General features: G+C 45.6%; 2 protein-coding genes and 1 long non-coding RNA gene across 3 annotated transcripts in view; 2 read left to right on the top strand and 1 right to left on the bottom strand.

The window, feature by feature from the left end:
- The first annotated feature begins 2043 nt into the window (after window positions 1–2043).
- On the top strand, window positions 2044–4973 carry LOC121552543 (keratin-associated protein 4-5-like). The gene is made up of 2 exons (XM_045211169.1): window positions 2044–2077; window positions 4351–4973. Exons 1-2 carry the CDS (start codon window positions 2044–2046, stop codon window positions 4971–4973), a joined length of 657 nt encoding a protein of 218 aa, XP_045067104.1.
- A 1225-nt stretch (window positions 4974–6198) lies between these two features.
- The window catches only part of emilin1a (elastin microfibril interfacer 1a), a 50367-nt gene continuing 40675 nt past the window's right edge, over window positions 6199–15890 (bottom strand). Inside the window, exons 16-17 of the mRNA XM_041865987.2 lie at window positions 10315–10449; window positions 6199–8388 (exon numbers count right to left, since the gene is read on the bottom strand). Of these exons, the coding sequence (XP_041721921.1) occupies window positions 8069–8388; window positions 10315–10449 (455 nt within the window). The 3' untranslated portion in view covers window positions 6199–8068. The remainder of the gene's footprint in view (window positions 8389–10314; window positions 10450–15890) is intronic.
- On the top strand, window positions 10494–11686 carry LOC123482712. Its single transcript, XR_006657838.1, has 3 exons — window positions 10494–10535; window positions 11384–11422; window positions 11657–11686. It is a non-coding gene; the product is annotated as an uncharacterized LOC123482712 (long non-coding RNA).

Raw genomic sequence — 15890 nt, 5'->3', positions numbered from 1 at the left:
TCTTGAACTGCTTCAGCCTTTTTTGAGTGAAGTCCTCTGACTGGTTCAGTCCCGCACCTAATGTGTAGATTAGCTGTCCTGTGCTACACTGTGGACAGGAGGGGGGGGGAGACTGGGGTCCTCTGGCCAGAGGTGTTTCAAATGCTAATAAGCCAAGACTGGGGTCGGCTCCAATTGTCTCTCACATGCTGTGTGTGTGTGTGTGTGTGTGTGTGTGTGTGTGTGTGTGTGTGTGTGTGTGTGTGTGTAGGTGGGGGAGACTGGAGATCAGTGAAGACAGCCCACCGGTTCACCTTTTGTTCTTGAGCTTGGCATTGTTGGTTGAAGAAGCTCAGGAATCTGGTAGCAGGGCACTCCACATTCCATTGGTACAATGGACACCAGGGACAGAGACAAACAGTGACCGGGACATGTAGGGACAGGGACACCAGGGACATGCAGAGACAGGGACACCAGGGACATGCAGGGACAGGGACACCAGGGACATGCAGGGACAGGGACACCAGGGACATGCAGGGACAGGGACACCAGGGACATGCAGGGACAGGGAATCAGGGACATGCAGGGACAGGGACACCAGGGACATGCAGGGACAGGGACACCAGGGACATGCAGGGACAGGGACACCAGGGATAGGGACACCAGGGACAGGGACACCAGGGACAGGGACAATGCTTTACCTGATAAATAGTATTATGCACTAAGAGCAAAATGCCAACTACAAAAATGTGTATGTAAATGTACAGTCACTTTCTCATAAATAATGTACAGATGCCAATAAGATGGCGGCCTCGTGACTAGCTCTTAGGAAACTTAGCGGTATTTTTTTTATTTATTTCATTATTAGCTCAGAAAGTGTTTTGTATCATTACATACAGCCGGGAAAAACTATTGGATATCAGAGCAGCGGTAACTCACCAGCATTACGACCAGGAATACGACTTTCCCGAAGCAGATCCTTTGTTTGCTCTCCCCAGGGCAACTAAACTGATTCCAGCGGCTGACCCAAAACATCGCCGGCGGAGGAGAGGCACTCGGAGCGGCCTGCTTGTTTGACTTAGGAGGCTCGCACACCACCCACCGCTTCCAAGTACGCTACTTGATAATGTTCAGTCTTTGGATAACAAGGTCGACGAGCTCAGGACAAGGATTTCTTTCCAGAGAGACATCAGGGCCTGTAACATACTTTGTTTCACGGAAACATGGCTCTCTGGGGATATTCTGTCGAAATCGGTCCAGCCAGATGTGTTCTCAGTTCATCGCGCAGACAGAAATAAATATCTCTCCGGGAAGCAGAAGGGCGGAGGTGTGTGTTTCATGATTAACGACTCATGGTGTAATTGTAGTAACATACAGGAACTCGAGTCCTTCTGTTCACCCGACCTAGAATATCTCACAATCAAATGCCGACCGTATTATCTCCCAAGAGAATTTTCTTCGGTTATAGTCATGGCCGTGTATATCCCCCCTCAAGCCGATACCACGACGGCCCTCAAAGAACTTCACTGGACTTTATGCAAACTGGAAACCACATATCCATTTATTGTAGCCGTGGATTTTAACAAAGCAAATTTGAGGACTAGGCTGCCGAAGTTCTATCAAACATATCGACTGTTGTACTCAGGCTGCTAAAATCCTCGACCATTGCTATTCGAACTTCCGGGATGGTTATAAGGCCCTCCCCCGCCCTCCTTTCGGAAAATCTGACCACGACTCCATTTTGCTCCTCCCTTCCTATAGGCAGAAACTCAAACAGGAAGTACCCGTGCTAAGGACTATTCAACACTGGTCTGACCAATCAGAATCCACGCTTCAAGATTGTTTTGATCACGGAGACAGTGATATCTTCCAGGTAGCTTGCGATTTTTTTTTGACGAATACACTGAAACGGTGACTGAGTTTATCAGGAAGTGTATAGATGATGTTGTGCCCACTGTGACTATTACAACCTACCCTAACCAGAAACCGTGGATAGATGGCAGCATTCGCGCAAAACTGAAAGTGCGAACCACCGCATTCAACCATGGCAAGGTGACTGGGAATATGGCAGAATACAATAAGTGTATCTACTCACTCCGCAAGGCAATTCAATTGACAAAACATCAGTATAGAGACAAAGTGGAGACGCAATTCAACGGCTCAGACACGAGACGTATGTGGCAGGGTCTACAGACAATCACGGACTACAAAAGGAAAACCAGCCACGTCACCGACACCGACGTCTCGCTTCCAGACAAGCTAAACACCTTCTTCGCCCGCTTTAAGGATAACACAGTGCCACTGACGTGGCCCAATACCAAGGACTGTGGCCTCTCCTTCTCCATGGCCGACGTGAGTAAGACATTTAACCCCCGCAAGGCTGCCGGCCCAGACGGCATCCCTAGCCGCATCCTCAGAGCATGCGCAGACCAGCTGGCTGGTGTGTTTACGGACATATTCAATCTCTCCCTTTCCCAGTCTGCTGTCCCCACATGCTTCAAGATGGCCACCATTGTTCCTGTACCCAAGAAAGCAAAGGTAACTGAACTAAATGACTGTCGCCCCGTAGCACTCACCTCTGTCAACATGAAGTGCTTTGAGAGACTAGTCAAGGATCATATCACCTCTACCTTAACTGTCACCCTAGACCCACTTCAATTTGCTTACCGCCCCCAATAGACCCACAGACGATGCAATCGCCATCACACTGCACACTGCCCTATCCCATCTGAACAAGAGGAATACCTATGTAAGAATGCTGTTCATTGACTATAGCTCAGCATTCAACACCATAGTACCCTCCAAGCTCATCATTAAGCTTGAGGCCCTGTGTCTGAACCCTGCCCTGTGCAACTGGGTCCTGGACTTCCTGACGGGCCGCCCCCAGGTGGTGAAGGTAGGAAACAACATCTCCACTTCGCTGATCCTCAACACTGGGGCCCCACAAGGGTGCGTGCGCAGCCCCCTCCTGTACTCCCTGTTCAACCATGACTGAGTGGCCAAGCACGCCTCCAACTCAATCATCAAGTTTGCAGATGACACAACAGTAGTAGGCTTGATTACCAACAATGACGAGACAGCCTACAGGGAGGAGGTGAGGGCTCTGGGAGTGTGGTGACACTATCATCCAGAAGGCGAGGTCAGTACAGGTGCATCAAAGCTGGGACCGAGAGAATGAAAAACAGCTTCTATCTCAAGGCCATCAGACTGTTAAATAGCCATCACTAGCACATTAGAGGCTGCTGCCGCCTATTGAAATCACTGGCCACTTTAAGAAATGGAACACTAGTCACTTTAATAATGTTTATATATCTTTCACTACTCATCTCATATGTATATATTGTATTCTATAATATTCTACTGTATCGTACTCCATGCCGCTCTGTCATTGCTTGTCCATATACAGTGGGGAGAACAAGTATTTGATACACTGCCGATTTTGCAGGTTTTCCTACTTACAAAGCATGTAGAGGTCTGTAATTTTTATCATAGGTACACTTCAACTGTGAGAGACGGAATCTAAAACAAAAATCCAGAAAATCACATTGTATGATTTTTAAGTAATTAATTTGCATTTTATTGCATGACATAAGTATGTGGTACTAGAGTATGTGGTTCCGCCAATATCCAGCAACTTGGCAAAGCCATTGAAGAGGAGTGGGACAACATTCCACAGTCCACAATCAACAGCCTGATCAACTCTATGCGAAGGAGATGTGTCTCGCTGCATGAGGCAAATGTTGGTCAAACCAGATACTGACTGGTTTTCTGATCCCCGCCCCTGCCGCCTTTTTTAAGGTATATATGACCAACAGATGCATATCTGTATTGCCAGTCATGTGAAATCCATAGATTAGGGCCTAATTAATTTATTTCAATTGACTGATTTCCCTATATGAGCTGTAACTCAGTAAAATCCTTGAAATTGTTGCATGTTGCGTTTATATTTTTGTTCAGTGTATTTTTTTTATTGCTATATACTTCAGTTAATGTGAAGCTCAAGATCACATCTTTGTATTCAGCGTCTTCCTGTGGTACTAGAGATCCTGGTTCAAATCCAGACTCATGGGCGGCGCACAATTGGTCCAGGGTAGGGGAGGGAATGGCCGGCAGGGATGTAGCTCAGTTGATAGAGCATGGCGTTTGTAACGCCAGGGTTGTGGGTTCGATTCCCACGGGGGGCCAGTATAAAAAAAATATGTATTCACTAACTGTAAGTCGCTCTGGATAAGAGCGTCTGCTAAATGACTAAAATGTAAAATCTCTGTACCTACAGAACACCATTTCTGTACCTACTTGCTGTCCTATTGCATTTTGACTTTAGCCAAGTAACAACCAATAGTAAAACTGTCATATAATGTTGGCCACTAGAGATCACCATACACCATAAGTACAGCGACATCCTGTCCTGCGACATCCTGTCCTGCTACATCCTGTCCTGCTACATCCTGTCCTGTTACATCCTGTCCTGCTACATCCTGTCCTGTTACATCCTGTCCTGCTACATCCTGTCCTGCTACATCCTGTCCTGCTACATCCGGTCCTGCTACATCCTGTCCTGTTACATCCTGTCCTGCTACATCCTGTCCCGTTACATCCTGTCCCTTTACATCCTGTCCTGTTACATCCTGTCCTGCTACATCCTGTCCTGTTACATCCTGTCCTGCTACATCCTGTCCCGTTACATCCTGTCCTGTTACATCCTGTCCTGCTACATCCTGTCCTGTTACATCCTGTCCCGCTACATCCTGTCCTGCTACATCCTGTCCTGTTACATCCTGTCCTGCTACATCCTGTCCTGCTACATCCTGTCCTGCTACATCCTGTCCTGCTACATCCTGTCCTGTTACATCCTGTCCTGCTACATCCTGTCCTGCTACATCCTGTCCTGCTACATCCTGTCCTGTTACATCCTGTCCTGCTACATCCTGTCCTGCTACATCCGGTCCTGCTTGGTCACAGTTTCTCTTGTTGACAGTGGATCACTGATATGAGTCATTGTGGATTGGACTGAAACAGAAACAGTAAACCGCTGTTGGGAGTTTTTGACAAGCCCTGTAGTGATGATTGAGAAAATATACAGAGGCTGGACATTCTCTGAATACTTTGTAAACCACAGATTAGATTGCTTCGTGAAGGATGCATCCCAAAAAACATCCCATTATGAAGACAGACTCCATCCTCCTGAACTCCAATACACCCCACCACAGGTCCAGAAAAAACTCAACACTGTTGAAAGAAGAAATGTTTTTTGTTTGTTAAAATAATGTTGTCCTAAGGGCCCACCCTTGGTCATGCACAACTGAACAAAAATATAAACGCAACATGTAAAGTGTTGGTCCCATGTTTCTTGAGCTGAAATAAAAAATCCCAGACATTTTTCTTACGCACAAAAATATTTTGTTTACTCAAATTATGTGCATAAATGTGTTTACATCCCTGTTAGTGAACATTACTCCTTTGCCAAGATAATCCATCCACCTGACAGGTGTGGCATATCAAGAAGCTGATTATACAGCATGATCATGACACAGGTGCACCTTGTGCTGGGGACAATAAAAGGCCACTCTAAAATGTGCAGTTTTGTCACACAACACAATGCCACAGATGTCTCAAGTTTTGAGGGAGTGTGCAATTGGCATGCTGACTGCAGGAATGTCCACTAGAGCTGTTGCCAGATAATTTAATGTTAGTTTCTCTACCATAAGCTGCCTCCAACGTCGTTTTACAGAATTTGGCAGCACGCTAACCGGCCTCACAACCGCAGACCACGTGTAACCACGCCAGCCCAGGACCTCCACATCCGGCTTCTTCACGTGCGGGATCTGATGAAACTGTGGGTTTGCACAACCGAAGAATTTCTGCACAAACTGTCAGAAACCGTCTCACATGTACGACAGAGTGTTCCAGTTCCGCCAATATCCAGCAACTTGGCACAGCCATTGAAGAGGAGTGGGACAACATTCCACAGTCCACAATCAACAGCCTGATCAACTCTATGCGAAGGAGATGTGTCTCGCTGCATGAGGCAAATGTTGGTCAAACCAGATACTGACTGGTTTTCTGATCCCCGGCCCCTGCCGCCTTTTAAGGTATATATGACCAACAGATGCATATCTGTATTGCCAGTCATGTGAAATCCATAGATTAGGGCCTAATTAATTTATTTCAATTGACTGATTTCCCTATATGAGCTGTAACTCAGTAAAATCCTTGAAATTGTTGCATGTTGCGTTTATATTTTTGTTCAGTGTATTTTTTTTATTGCTATATACTTCAGTTAATGTGAAGCTCAAGATCACATCTTTGTATTCAGCGTCTTCCTTATTATTAGTAACAAGAGTTAAGACTACTGGTGGAAAAGTGATCTGTATTGGAGTCACATGTGGCAAACAAACAAAAACACAAACCTGATATAAAAAAAAATATTACATACAGTGATAAGTCACAACAAGTTACTAATATATGGCCAAAAAATATACAAATATTTACAAACTATTGAGGTTGTACATCAACGCATACAAAAAACATATTACCAAGTAAATTGCATTTCCAAACTGGCTGGTTCAAGGCTTTAGGGAATTCTGGCAACATCTGGCAAAAATACAAATGTGCATCCTCTTTCTATATATAGTGCACTTGGTCAAAAGTAGTGCACTATACTTAGAATAGGATGCCATTTGGGACAGAGCCATGAATGTAATTTATGATGATAATGTTCCTCGATAGTGTCAACATATGAACATTCCACTAGAGTGTCTTCCTGTCCTGTCCTGTCCTGTCCTGCACTGCACTGTACTGTACTGTATGTCGGACTGAATTAAAATACTTTGAGAAAGGAAAGGCATTTTAATTGGTCTAGTAAGGAAGGACACAGGAAACATGGGTTTCATCCCAAATGGCACCCCTTTTCCCTATCTAGTGCAGTACTGGTCAAAAGTAATGCACTAGTTAGGGAATATAGTGCCATTTGGGACGTACTTGGTTTCTTGGCGAGGTCCAAATGAATGGAGGGACAGAGGGATGTGTACCCTCTTCATCTTTAGTGTTATCTGTGGCTCTAAATATGTTTGACAGAGAAACAGAGAGGGACAGATACACACGTTTTACAGTTGATCCTCGACCTCCACCAAGTTTACAGTGGCTTGCGGAAGTATTCACCCCCCTTGGCATTTTTTCCTATTTTGTTGGAATGTTCCTCAACATGTATTTTTCAGTTAGAGTTCTGGAACACATTAATGGAATGTTCCTCAAATGTTTTTCCTGTTTGAGTTCTAGAACAAATAATTCATAATGAGCACCAATAGAACTTTGTTTGTTTGCTGGTCTGATCCCCCACCCTGAAATTGCTTTGTTACTTGAGAAAAATTTGCTTATTGTTGCATTTCTCTTCAATCTGTTTGCATCCGTGAAATAGATAAAGTGTGTGATTTAGACTGAATATACAAAATACTTCAGAACCACTTTGACATAGAATGTGTGCAATAAACAGATTCTAGAACATAAAACCATCCCAGAGTCATATTTGTGGATGTAGAAGTCTACATGGAACAAAAAATAATTTTCATTATGTTGTGATCTATAGTTTACTTTGACGTTAAACAATATGTGTGAGACCTCCAGGCCAGCTTTTGAAAATAACTGAAATATTCAAGTTGATAGTGCCGAACAAACAAATCTAACAATATAAAATGTAAAACCCTGCAGTGGCATCTCTTTCTAAAGGAAATTAACGTCAAAGAAATAAAGATTAACCCCACTGGGAACACAATGGTTGTTTCCACGTCATTTCAATGTAATTAAATTGAACCAACGTGGAATAGACTTTGAATTGACATCTGTGCCCAGTGGGATGGCTGTTTGCTCCAAGTTGTGAAACACAAATCAAATGGATGGATAAAAGTACATTTTCTTTCTTATTTTTAATTCATGAAGGTACAGCATATCTCTCGCTGGTTGGATTCCATTGTTGATCTCAAGAAACTGTCCTCTCAGTCACGTCTGTCTGTCTCTGTAAGCACCATTTAGGCTCATCCCTCTCCTCCAGACCATCCAATCATTAGGCCTCACACTGACAGTCTGCGCCCAATCAGACGGTCTCATACAGCAGCATCCCGCTGAAGATGGTGAGGGGTTCTGAGGAGTGGGCCAGTTTCCCGGTGACCAGGTCGATGCAGACAGTATCTCCCACCTCCATAGGGAGGATGATGTTGAAGACAGCCAGGGCTCCAGGCGTATGTCTGGCCTCTGCCATGGGTTTCTCCAGCCCCTCTGGTTGGTAGCCTGCAGAGTCCCCGCGCGCCACGCCGTAGTTGGACTTAGATAGGACAGCCTCAATCTTCACATTCTTATGGCCTGTTAGGGTAGCGCTGAAGAAGTATTTACCACTCACTGGGGCTGTGAAGTAACCTGTGGCGACAGGGACAAGGTGGTGGGTTATAGCAAGTGATAATTAACTTCAATTTTGATAGACAACAAAAGTTGTATTGTAAAATACATAGCAAATGAAAGGAATCGTAGGCCTCTCGTGAGTGTTTTACACTCAAAACAAGCACAGCATACAGTCGGAAGTTTACACACACCTTAGCCAGATACATTTAAACTCAGTTTTTCACAATTCCTGACATTTAATCCTAGTAAAAATTCCCTGTTTTAGGTCAGTTAGGATCACCACTTTATTTTAGGAATGTGAAATGTCAGAATAATAGTAGAGAGAATGATTTATTTCAGCTTTTATTTATTTCATCACATTCCCAGTGGGTCAGAAGTTTACATACACTCAATTAGTATTTGGTAGCATTGCCTTTAAACTGTTTAACTTGGGTCAAACGTTTCGGGTAGCCTTCCACAAGCTTCCCAAAAAAAGTTGGGTGAATTTTGGCCCATTCCTCCTGACAGAGCTGGTGTAACTGAGTCAGGTTTGTAGGCCTCCTTGCTCGCACACGCTTTTTCAGTTCTGCCCACAAATGTTCTATAGGATTGAGGTCAGGGCTTTGTGATGGCCACTCCAATACCTTGACTTTGTTGTCCTTAAGCCATTTTGCCACAACTTTGGAAGTGTGCTTGAGGTCATTGTCCATTTGGAAGACCCATTTGCGACCAAGCTTTAACTTCCTGACTGATGTCTTGAGATGTTGCTTCAATATATCCACATAATTTTCCTTCCTCATGATGCCATCTATTTTGTGAAGTGCACCAGTCCCTCCTGCAGCAAAGCACCCCCACAGCATGATGCTGCCACTCCCGTGCTTCATGGTTGGGATGGTGTTCTTCAGCTTGCAAGTGCCCCCTTTTTCCTCCAAACATAACGATGGTCATTATGGCCAAACAGTTCTTTTTTTGTTTCATCAGACCAGAGGACATTTCTCCAAAAAGTACAATCTTTGTCCCCATGTGCAGTTGCAAACCGCAGTCTTGCTTTTTTATGGCGGTTTTGGAGCAGTGGCTTCTTCCTTGCTGAGTGGCCTTTCAGGTTATGTCGATATAGGACTCGTTTTACTGTGGATATATACTTTTGTAGCCGTTTCCTCCAGCATCTTCACAAGGTCCTTTGCTGTTGTTCTGGGATTGATTTGCACTTTTCACACCAAAGTACGTTTATCTCTAGGAGACAGAACGCGTCTCCTTCCTGAGTGGAATGACGGCTGCGTGGTCCCATGGTGTTTATACTTGCGTACTATTGTTTGTACAGATGAACGTGGTACCTTCAGGCGTTTGGAAATTGCTCCCAAGGATGAACCAGACTTGTGGAGGTCTACAATTTTTTTTCTGAGGTCTTGGCTGATTTCTTTGGATGTTCCCATGATGTCAAGCAAAGAGGCACTGAGTTTGAAGGTAGGCCTTGAAACACATCCACACGTACACCTCCAATTGACTAAAATGATGTCAATTAGCCTATCAGAAGCTTCTAAAGCCATGACATCATTTTCTGGAATTTTCCAAGCTGTTTAAAAGCACAGTCAACTTAGTGTATGTAAACGTCTGACCCACTGGAATTGTGATACAGTGAATTATAAGTGAAATAATCTGTCTGTAAACAATTGTTGGAAAAATGACTTGTGTCATGCACAAAGTAGATGTCCTAACCGACTTGCCAAAACTATAGTTTGTTAACAAGACATTTGTGGAGTGGTTGAAAAACGAGTTTCAATGACTCCAACCTAAGTGTATGTTAACTTCCGACGTCAACTGTATATCAGAATTAACATGCAATAAATGCACAAGCCTTCACTCAAATGAAAATGACTCCAGTCTAAGATTTAAGAACTAAGATGGTAAGGCCTTGACAGAGATATACAGGTACAACTCCACTCCTGTTAAAACCCAAACACACACCTGTGCGTGGGTTATAGACATCCTTCTCATTGACAAAGACCTTGTTGAAGACTATGGTTCCAGCCCTGGCCTGAGGGCGGGTCAGAGCTGCTGAGAAGGACAGACGAGGAACATGGGCATCTGATCCTGCTGGACCTGGTATCAGGGGAGAGAGGTGTGTTTACTGGTATCAGGGGAGAGAGGTGTGTTTATCCTGTTGGATCTGGTATCAGGGGAGAGAGGTGTGTTTACTGGTATCAGGGGAGAGAGGTGTGTTTACTGGTATCAGGGGAGAGAGGTGTGTTTACTGGTATCAGGGGAGAGAGGTGTGTTTATCTGTTGGATCTGGTATCAGGGGAGAGAGGTGTGTTTATCCTGTTGGTCTGGTATCAGGGGAGAGAGGTGTGTTTATCCTGTTGGATCTGGTATCAGGGGAGAGAGGTGTGTTTATCCTGTTGGATCTGGTATCAGGGAGAGAGGTGTGTTTATCCTGTTTCTGGTATCAGGGAGAGAGGTGTGTTTACTGGTATCAGGGGAGAGAGGTGTGTTTACTGGTATCAGGGAGAGAGGTGTGTTTACTGGTATCAGGGGAGAGAGGTGTGTTTATCCTGTTGGATCTGGTATCAGGGAGAGGTGTGTTTATCCTGTTGGATCTGGTATCAGGGGAGAGAGGTGTGTTTATCTGGTATCAGGGGAGAGAGGTGTTTTATCCTGTTGGATCTGGTATCAGGGGAGAGAGGTGTGTTTATCCTGTTGGATCTGGTATCAGGGGGAGAGAGGTGTGTTTATCCTGTTGGATCTGGTTTAAGGGGGAGAGAGGTGTGTTTATCCTGTTGGATCTGGTATCAGGGGAGAGAGGTGTGTTTTATCCTGTTGGATCTGGTATCAGGGGAGAGAGGTGTGTTTACTGTTGTCCTGGTTTCAGGGGAGAGAGGTGTGTTTATCCCTGGTATCAGGGGAGAGAGGTGTGTTTATCCTGTTGGATCTGGTATCGGGGAGAGAGGTGTGTTTATCCTGTTGGATCTGGTATCAGGGGAGAGAGGTGTGTTTATCCTGGTTTGGATGTGTTTACTGGTATAAGGGGAGAGAGATGTGTTTATCCTGTTGGATCTGGTATCAGGGGAGAGAGGTGTGTTTACTGGTATCAGGGAGAGAGGTGTGTTTATCCTGTTAGATCTGGTATCAGGGGAGAGAGGTGTGTTTACTGGTTTCATGGGGAGAGAGGTGTGTTTACCTTGCTGGTATCAGGGGAGAGAGGTGTGTTTACTGGTATCAGGGGAGAGAGGTGTTTTTATCCTGTTGGATCTGGTATCAGGGGAGAGAGGTGTTTTTATCCTGTTGGATCTGGTATCAGGGGAGAGAGGTGTGTTTATCCTGTTGGATCTGGTATCAGGGGAGAGAGGTGTGTTTACTGGTATCAGGGGAGAGAGGTGTGTTTACTGGTATCAGGGGAGAGGTGTGTTTATCTGGTTCAGGGAAAGTGTTTCTGGTATCAGGGGAGAGAGGTGTGTTTATCCTGTTGGATCTGGTATCAGGGGAGAGAGGTGTGTTTATCCTGTTGGATCTGGTATCAGGGGAGAGAGGTGTGTTTATCCTGTTGGATCTGGTATCAGGGGAGAGAGGTGTGTTTACTGGTATCAGGGGAGAGAGGTGTTTTTATCCTGTTAGATCTGGTATCAGGGAAATTACTGATCAGGGAGAGAGGTGTGTTTATCCTGTTGGATCTGGTATCAGGGGAGAGAGGTGTGTTTACTGGTTTAATGGGGAGAGAGGTGTGTTTATCCTGTTGGATCTGGTATCAGGGGAGAGAGGTGTGTTTACTGGTATCAGGGGAGAGAGGTGTGTTTACTGGTATCAGGGAGAGAGGTGTGTTTATCTGGTATCAGGGGAGAGAGGTGTGTTTATCCTGTTGGATCTGGTATCAGGGGAGAGAGGTGTGTTTACTGGTATCAGGGGAGAGAGGTGTGTTTATCCTGTTGGATCTGGTATCAGGGGAGAGAGGTGTGTTTACTGGTATCAGGGGAGAGAGGTGTGTTTATCCTGTTGGATCTGGTATCAGGGGAGAGAGGTGTGTTTACCTGGTCGGGAGAGAGTGTTTTACTGGTATCAGGGGAGAGAGGTGTGTTTATCCTGTTGGATCTGGTATCAGGGAGAGAGGTGTGTTTACTGGTATCAGGGGAGAGAGGTGTGTTTATCGTTGGATCTGGTATCAGGGGAGAGAGGTGTGTTTATTCTGGTATCAGGGGAGAGAGGTGTGTTTATCCTGTTGGATCTGGTATCAGGGGAGAGAGGTGTGTTTACTTTCTGGTATCAGGGAGAGAGGTGTGTTTATCCTGTTGGATCTGGTATCAGGGGAGAGAGGTGTGTTTACTGGTATCAGGGAGAGAGGTGTGTTTATCCTGTTGGATCTGGTTTCAGGGAGAGAGGTGTGTTTACTGGTATCAGGGAGAGAGGTGTGTTTACTTTCCTGGTATCAGGGGAGAGAGGTGTGTTTACTGGTATCAGGGGAGAGAGGTGTGTTTACTGGTATCAGGGGAGAGAGGTGTGTTTACTGGTATCAGGGGAGAGAGGTGTGTTTACTGGTTTCAGGGGAGAGAGGTGTGTTTACTGGTATCAGGGGAGAGAGGTGTGTTTATCCTGTTGGATCTGGTATCAGGGGAGAGAGGTGTGTTTACTGGTATCAGGGGAGAGAGGTGTGTTTATCCTGTTGGATCTGGTATCAGGGGAGAGAGGTGTTTTTATCCTGTTGGATCTGGTATCAGGGGAGAGAGGTGTTTTTATCCTGTTGGATCTGGTATCAGGGGAGAGAGGTGTTTTTATCCTGTTGGATCTGGTATCAGGGGAGAGAGGTGTGTTTACTGGTTTCAGGGGAGAGAGGTGTGTTTACTGGTATCAGGGGAGAGAGGTGTGTTTACTGTTGATCTGGTTTCAGGGGAGAGAGGTGTGTTTACTGGTATCAGGGGAGAGAGGTGTGTTTATCCTGTTGGATCTGGTATCAGGGGAGAGATGTGTGTTTACTGGTATCAGGGGAGAGAGGTGTGTTTACTGGTATCAGGGGAGAGAGGTGTGTTTACTGGTTTAATGGGGAGAGAGGTGTGTTTATCCTGTTGGATCTGGTATCAGGGGAGAGAGGTGTGTTTACTGGTTTAAGGGAGAGAGAGGTGTGTTTATCTCTGGTATCAGGGGAGAGAGGTGTGTTTATCCTGTTGGATCTGGTATCAGGGGAGAGAGGTGTGTTTATCCTGTTGGATCTGGTATCAGGGGAGAGAGGTGTTTTTATCCTGTTGGATCTGGTATCAGGGGAGAGAGGTGTGTTTACTGGTATCAGGGGAGAGAGGTGTTTTTATCCTGTTGGATCTGGTATCAGGGGAGAGAGGTGTTTTTATCCTGTTGGATCTGGTTTCAGGGGAGAGAGGTGTGTTTACTGGTATCAGGGGAGAGAGGTGTGTTTATCCTGTTGGATCTGGTATCAGGGGAGAGATGTGTGTTTACTGGTTTCAGGGGAGAGAGGTGTGTTTACTGGTATCAGGGGAGAGAGGTGTGTTTACTGGTATCAGGGGAGAGAGGTGTGTTTATCCTGTTGGATCTGGTATCAGGGGAGAGAGGTGTGTTTATCCTGTTGGATCTGGTATCAGGGGAGAGAGGTGTGTTTACTGGTATCAGGGGAGAGAGGTGTGTTTATCCTGTTGGATCTGGTATCAGGGGAGAGAGGTGTGTTTACTGGTTTCAGGGGAGAGAGGTGTGTTTACTGGTATCAGGGGAGAGAGGTGTGTTTATCCTGTTGGATCTGGTATCAGGGGAGAGAGGTGTGTTTATCCTGTTGGATCTGGTATCAGGGGAGAGAGGTGTTTTTATCCTGTTGGATCTGGTATCAGGGGAGAGAGGTGTGTTTACTGGTATCAGGGGAGAGAGGTGTGTTTATCCTGTTGGATCTGGTTTCAGGGGAGAGAGGTGTGTTTACTGGTTTCAGGGGAGAGAGGTGTGTTTATCCTGTTGGATCTGGTATCAGGGGAGAGAGGTGTGTTTACTGGTTTCAGGGGCGAGAGGTGTGTTTACTGGTTTCAGGGGAGAGAGGTGTGTTTACTGGTTTCAGGGGAGAGAGGTGTGTTTACTGGTTTAAGGGGAGAGAGGTGTGTTTATCCTGTTGGATCTGGTATCAGGGGAGAGAGGTGTGTTTACTGGTATCAGGGGAGAGAGGTGTGTTTACTGGTATCAGGGGAGAGAGGTGTGTTTACTGGTTTAAGGAGAGAGAGGTGTGTTTATCCTGTTGGATCTGGTATCAGGGGAGAGAGGTGTGTTTACTGGTTTAAGGGAGAGAGGTGTGTTTACTGGTTTAAGGGAGAGAGGTGTGTTTACTGGTTTAAGGGGAGAGAGGTGTGTTTATCCTGTTGGATCTGGTATCAGGGGAGAGAGGTGTGTTTACTGGTTTAAGGGGAGAGAGGTGTGTTTACTGGTTTAAGGAGAGAGAGGTGTGTTTACTGGTTTAAGGGGAGAGAGGTGTGTTTACTGGTTTAAGGAGAGAGAGGTGTGTTTATCCTGTTGGATCTGGTATCAGGGGAGAGAGGTGTGTTTACTGGTTTAAGGGGAGAGAGGTGTGTTTACTGGTTTAAGGAGAGAGAGGTGTGTTTACTGGTTTAAGGAGAGAGAGGTGTGTTTATCCTGTTGGATCTGGTATCAGGGGAGAGAGGTGTGTTTATCCTGTTGGATCTGGTATCAGGGGAGAGAGGTGTGTTTACTGGTTTAAGGGGAGAGAGGTGTGTTTACTGGTTTAAGGAGAGAGAGGTGTGTTTATCCTGTTGGATCTGGTATCAGGGGAGAGATGTGTGTTTACTGGTATCAGGGGAGAGAGGTGTGTTTATCCTGTTGGATCTGGTATCAGGGGAGAGAGGTGTTTTTATCCTGTTGGATCTGGTATCAGGGGAGAGAGGTGTGTTTACTGGTATCAGGGGAGAGAGGTGTGTTTACTGGTTTCAGGGGAGAGAGGTGTGTTTACTGGTATCAGGGGAGAGAGGTGTTTTTATCCTGTTGGATCTGGTATCAGGGGAGAGATGTGTTTACTGTATCGGGAGAGAGGTGTGTTTATCCTGTTGGATCTGGTATCAGGGAGAGAGAGGTGTGTTTACTGGTTTAAGGGGAGAGAGGTGTGTTTATCCTGTTGGATCTGGTATCAGGGGAGAGAGGTGTGTTTACTGGTTTCAGGGAGAGTGTGTTTACTGGTATCAGGGGAGAGAGGTGTGTTTATCCTGTTGGATCTGGTATCAGGGGAGAGAGGTGTGTTTACTGGTATCAGGGGAGAGGTGTGTTTATCCTGTTGGATCTGGTATCAGGGGAGAGAGGTGTGTTTATCCTGTTGGATCTGGTATCAGGGGAGAGAGGTGTGTTTATCCTGTTGGATCTGGTATCAGGGGAGAGAGGTGTGTTTATCCTGTTGGATCTGGTATCAGGGGAGAGAGGTGTGTTTACTGGTATCAGGGGAGAGAGGTGTGTTTACTGGTATCAGGGGAGAGAGGTGTGTTTACTGGTATCAGGGGAGAGAGGTGTGTTTACTGGTATCAGGGGAGAGAGGTGTGTTTACTGGTTTAAGGGGAGAGAGGTGT

This window comes from Coregonus clupeaformis, chromosome 36, assembly GCF_020615455.1.
Source record: "Coregonus clupeaformis isolate EN_2021a chromosome 36, ASM2061545v1, whole genome shotgun sequence".
NCBI classification, from domain to species: Eukaryota; Metazoa; Chordata; class Actinopteri; order Salmoniformes; family Salmonidae; genus Coregonus; species Coregonus clupeaformis.
Note: the sequence above shows the minus strand (reverse complement) of the source record. Positions and strands in the feature narration are given on the sequence as shown.

What these genes read in the sequence shown, in the direction of transcription:
- LOC121552543 (XM_045211169.1), top strand. Translation starts at nt 2,044, where the DNA reads ATGGCAGAATACAATAAGTGTATCTACTCACTCC. An exon ending in TAAGTGTATCTACTCACTCC is followed by an intron (nt 2,078 to 4,350) that starts GCAAGGCAATTC and finishes GTTGGCCACTAG; the next exon opens with AGATCACCATACACCATAAG.